The following is a 5,027-nucleotide window of genomic DNA, read 5'->3' as shown; positions in this document are numbered from 1 at the left end:
TTTGCCGAACTGCTAAGTTACGGGGTCGTAAGCACACCAGCATCGGTTGTCAAGCGATGTTGGGGGGACAAGCACAGACACACAAACATATACACACACATACATATATATAGATATACATATATACGACAGGCTTCTTTCAGTTTCCGTCTACCAAATCCACTCACAAGGCTTTGGTCGGTCCGAGGCTATAGTAGAAGACACTTGCCCAAGGTGCCACGCAGTGGGACTGAACCCAGAACCATGTGGTTGGTAAGCAAGCTACTTACCACACAGCCACTCCTACGCCTATGTATATATATATATGTATACAGACACATGCACAACATGCTTCTTTCAGTTTCCATCTACCAAATCTACTCACATGGCTTCGGTCAATCCAGGATCATAGTAGAAAGCACTTACTCAAGGTACCACACAATGGCACCTTGAACCCCAAACCATGTGGTTGTGAAGCAAACTTAACACAGCTATGTCTGCACCAAGAGTATCAGGATGAATACCTTGTGGTATTTGTTTTGGTTTTGTGCTTTCTTGAGTTCAAATTCTGATGAGGTTAATTTTGCTCTTCTTCCTTTTAAGGTCAATGAAGTACCAGCCTAGGGCAGTGGAATGGTGGAACTGTTAGAAAACCAGGTTCATTTCTATGCAGTATTTGTTCTGGTCCCTTGTATTCTGAGTTCAGATTCCACTTCCTGTCACCAACCTCCTTATCAAGAGAAACAGACCCTTTGGGGACTGGCTAAAGGTGATAAAGGTCCACTGTCAGACAGGCAGTGCAAAATGAAATTTTGTCAATCAGTTGGATGGTCTTTCTATGCTGTCCAGAACCAACATAGTGAAATAACTGATATAATCAATTAACTCAATTATCACATGACTCGCATATAAGACCACTGCCACCATCATTATCATCATCAACACCACTATCATCATCATTTAATATCTGTCTTCCATATTGGCATAAGTTGGACAAATCAATAGGATCTGGTGAGTTGGAGAATTGTGTCCAGATCCAATGTCTGCTTTGGCACAGTTTCTATGGTTGGATACCTTTTCTAATTTCTGTTTTTTTACCGCTAAGCATTTCACCAAGCGTGCTAACGTTTCTTATTTCCAGAGTGCAGTGGGTGCATTTTTTCTGGCACCTGCACTAGTGAGGTTGCCAAAAAACTCACAAGGCAAAAAAAGTTACCTTGACTGAGTTGGAGTGCAGTAGAAGGGAGGTGGCTTTATGCCAGAGGGATAGGAATAGGAACGTGTTTACCAGAACTCCAATGTGGGTCACACTGAGTTTTCTAGAGGGTCATCAAATAAACAAAACTGAAATATTTTCCAGCTCTAAAGAGGAAGTAAAATCTTTAGGATGTAGTTTTGGCATCATTATAGAAGAGAGGGCACCAGAAGAGGTGATCTAATGAGCCAGAAATATATAATTATTTATAACTAGTTGGTTTGGCCTATTTGAGAGTTTAGTGTAACATTTGTGGATGTAATCTTCACAAGGTTAAATCCTCTGTCTAATAGTAGTCCAGCACACTGTTGATTTGGTTAGTAAAGCATTAGTAATTGTTGAGAGACAAATACCCTTCTGGATAGAATGCTAGTCTACTCTAGATGAGCGACTTTATTTGCAAGAGGAATTGAAGATGAAGTTAATAATCCACAAAATTATAATCTCACAACACTATGAACGGTCCTCTATGCATTAGATCTATTTTTACACCTAGAGTGGCGGATTGGCAAAATTAGTAGTGTTGGAAAAAATGCCTTGCAAAATCTGTTCTAGTTATTTAAATTCTGGGTTCAATTTATTCTTCTGTCATCAATAAAATAAAGTACCAGTCAAGTACTAGATTGATTTACTTGATTAATCCCCACCCCACCAAGTTCGTAGACTTGTGCTTATGTTAGAAACAATTATTATTCCCAAAGCTTAATCAAGATATACACATAGTGTTACTGATCTCTTTATAAGGCCAAATCTGACATAATTACTAATAATTAACTGTACTTACCATTACAACATAATATAGCAATTTCATTGATCTCCATCAGTGACGGAAAACTGAGTACAAACTCTTGTGGGAAAAGACCTGTCATGGTCCAAAATGTTTCAGTCTTACTGGAGAAAAAAAAAAAAAAAAAAAAAAAAAAAATCATTATTATTATGATTAAGGTGGTAAGTTGACAGAATTGTTAGCATGCTAGACAAAATGGTTAGTGACATTTCATCTCTTCACAGTCTGAGTTCAAATTCCACTGTGGTTGACCTTGCCTTCATTCTTTCGAGGTCGATAAAATAAATATAAGTTGAGCACTGGGGTCAATGTAATCAACTTACCCACTTCCCCCAAAATTGCTGGCCTTGTGCCAAAACTTGAAACCATTATTATTATTATTATTATTATTATTATTATTATGTTGTTGTTGTTGTTGTGAAGGTGGTGAGCTGGCAGCATCATAAGCATGCTGGGCAGAATGCTTAGTGGCATTTTGTCAGTCTTTATGTTCTGAGTTGAAACTCTGCTGAGGTCAACTTTGCCTTTCATCCTTTCGGGATCGATAAATTAAGTACCAGTGGAGTACTGGGATTGATGTAATCAACTAGTTCCCTCCCCACAAATTTCAGGCCTTTGTGCCTTTAGTAGAAAGGATTATTATTATTATTATTATCATTATTATTATCATTAAGGTGACAAACTGGCAGAATCATTATCATACTGGGCAAAATGCTTAGCAGCATTTTGTCAATCTTCATGTTCTGAGTTCAAATTTTGCTGAGGTTGACTCTGCCTTTCATCCTTTCAGGGTCAATAAAATAAGTACCAGTAGAGCACTGAGGTCAGTGTAATCGACTAGCCTCCTTTCCCAAAATTGCTGGCTTTGTGTAAAAACTATAATTATTATGTGATAAAAACTCATAGCTTATTCTGTTGGGTGTGATGGAAAGTGTCAGCTCTCCATACACAGCAGACTAAGGTAATACTTGTTTACTGGTCATGCTTCAAGAACTCTGTGTAGAATTGTTGCAGTTCCAAGTAATGCCGATTTTTGAAGGTGTTCTACCTTTACACTTACACCAATCTTTTTTAGCCATGTTGGTAGTGGAGTGCTGATACTTCCAAGTGCACCACTTACTACTGGTATCATATCTACTCTCCTCATTGACCACAACCTTCATATTTCCCACTTCAAGTCATCATAGCTGTTAATTTTTTCTTTTTTCACATTGATCCTGTTTCACTGAGGCATACTATGTCGATTATCATGCATGTTCCTTCTTTTTCATTCACTACAACAAATGTCTGGTCAGGTGATTGCACTGGATCATTGTATCCCACAGGATTTTGTAATTCTCATTCTCCGTGACTCCTTCTGGGGTTTGTCATACCATGCCTTTGCTCTTTGTAGGCCATGATTTCCACAGAGCTCCCAATGGATCGTTCTTTCCATATTGTCATGGCGTCTTTTATATTCACATTGTGCCAATTTCAGTCACTCACTAATGATGTGCCATACCGTTTCACCCCTCTCACTACACATTCTGCATTTGTCACTGAAATGCCATTAAGCATTTAGTCTGCCGGCCTTAATTAGATTAGCAACAACAATAACAATGTTATATTTGCATGGTCTGTTCACTGGACTCACAATCATAAGGCCATGCATTTGATTCCCTGACTGGCCTATGTATTGTGCCTGGAGCAGGATAATTCTACTTCATTCAGATGAAAATGAGATCTAGCACCAACAATAGCAGTTAGGGTTAACTTTGCAGAAAACTGGCATCCTGTCTACAGGGAATCTCCAGAGTTTGGAGTAGCATCTACCCAACGCTTTGTTTTTGAGACAGTAAAGCTATCATAATAGCCCAAGTTACTCATGGTTTGACTGATGTGCCATATACACACAATTTCAACAGCATACAGGAACTTAATTGATTTCCATCAGTGAGGGGAAACTAATAATACCTCCTATGAGTGGAAAAAAACCTATTATGATTCAATATATCTCTGTCTTTCTGGAAGGAATAGAACTCAGAACATAAAGTGATGGAGATGAATATTTTAAATATTGTTGTCTAATAATAATTATGTCACATTTCTTTTGGCAAAGGAAATATTTTTAATCAGTGGAGCATCGTCTTTCCAAAACGGAGTGGACTTGGACAGGCTTTACCTCACAGTATATTCCCATACATCTCAGTCTTATTAATTACATTTATAAAATCCAATTTCTCTCGAGATCTGGTCACATTTGCCATATTTTTCGCTTCCGCTGGTGCCTCCTACCATCATTTACATTAAACGCCCCCACCAACGACGCAATTATCTCCCCTGCATCATATATACCGATAGTAATGCAGCCGTCTCCCTTGTGCCTTTTAACACTGTTCAACTGCACGCACGCACACACACACACAAACGCTCTCTTTCTAGTACTTTTGTTTCCCGAAGATCGCGGTAGTCTCAAGCGAGCATCAAATTTTCCAAAATAGAATAAAATTGAACGAAGATAGCCCCTCTATGTTGTTTGGACATGAGCGACAATTTTTTGACTGTAACTAAATCAACGTGTCATAAAAAGGAACAAAAAGAAAAAAAACAAAAAACTATGCGATAAGATATAATACACACATTAAGTTTTTGGTAGAGATCTATTTTTGCGACTTTTTATTGTTTTACATTGTCACTTATCCAATTATTTTAGCAAACTAGTTAATTTTTAATTAAAAACATTTGTTTAAGAATTATGTCGCTCACTACACTTTTTAACACATTGGGAACATACTGGACTCTCAATCAACATAGAGAGGGTTATTTTATCTTTCGGAAAATGAATAATCATCTCTAATTGAGGTAATAGGGCCAGCAGTTTTAAGGTGAGTTCATTAATCGATTCCACTGGATTCAACAAAAGTAAAGACAAAGTGGTCAATATAAAGATCTTCACCCGGGAACAAAAACAAAAATAAACCAGCCTGGTAGGTGTAGAAAACGAATATGAAAAAAAAAAAAAAAAAA

General features: G+C 37.7%; 1 protein-coding gene across 1 annotated transcript in view; it reads right to left on the bottom strand.

Moving 5' to 3' along the window:
• Positions 1–5,027, bottom strand: part of LOC106870737 (intraflagellar transport protein 25 homolog) — a 13,227-nt gene that overhangs the window by 3,627 nt on the left and 4,573 nt on the right. Inside the window, exon 2 of the mRNA XM_014916923.2 lies at positions 2,019–2,125. Coding sequence (XP_014772409.1) covers positions 2,019–2,125 — 107 coding nt within the window. The remainder of the gene's footprint in view (positions 1–2,018; positions 2,126–5,027) is intronic.

Source organism: Octopus bimaculoides, chromosome 4, assembly GCF_001194135.2.
Source record: "Octopus bimaculoides isolate UCB-OBI-ISO-001 chromosome 4, ASM119413v2, whole genome shotgun sequence".
In the NCBI taxonomy this organism is placed as follows: Eukaryota; Metazoa; Mollusca; class Cephalopoda; order Octopoda; family Octopodidae; genus Octopus; species Octopus bimaculoides.
The sequence above is the reverse complement of the archived record's forward strand: the minus strand, read 5'-3'. Positions and strand labels throughout refer to the sequence as shown.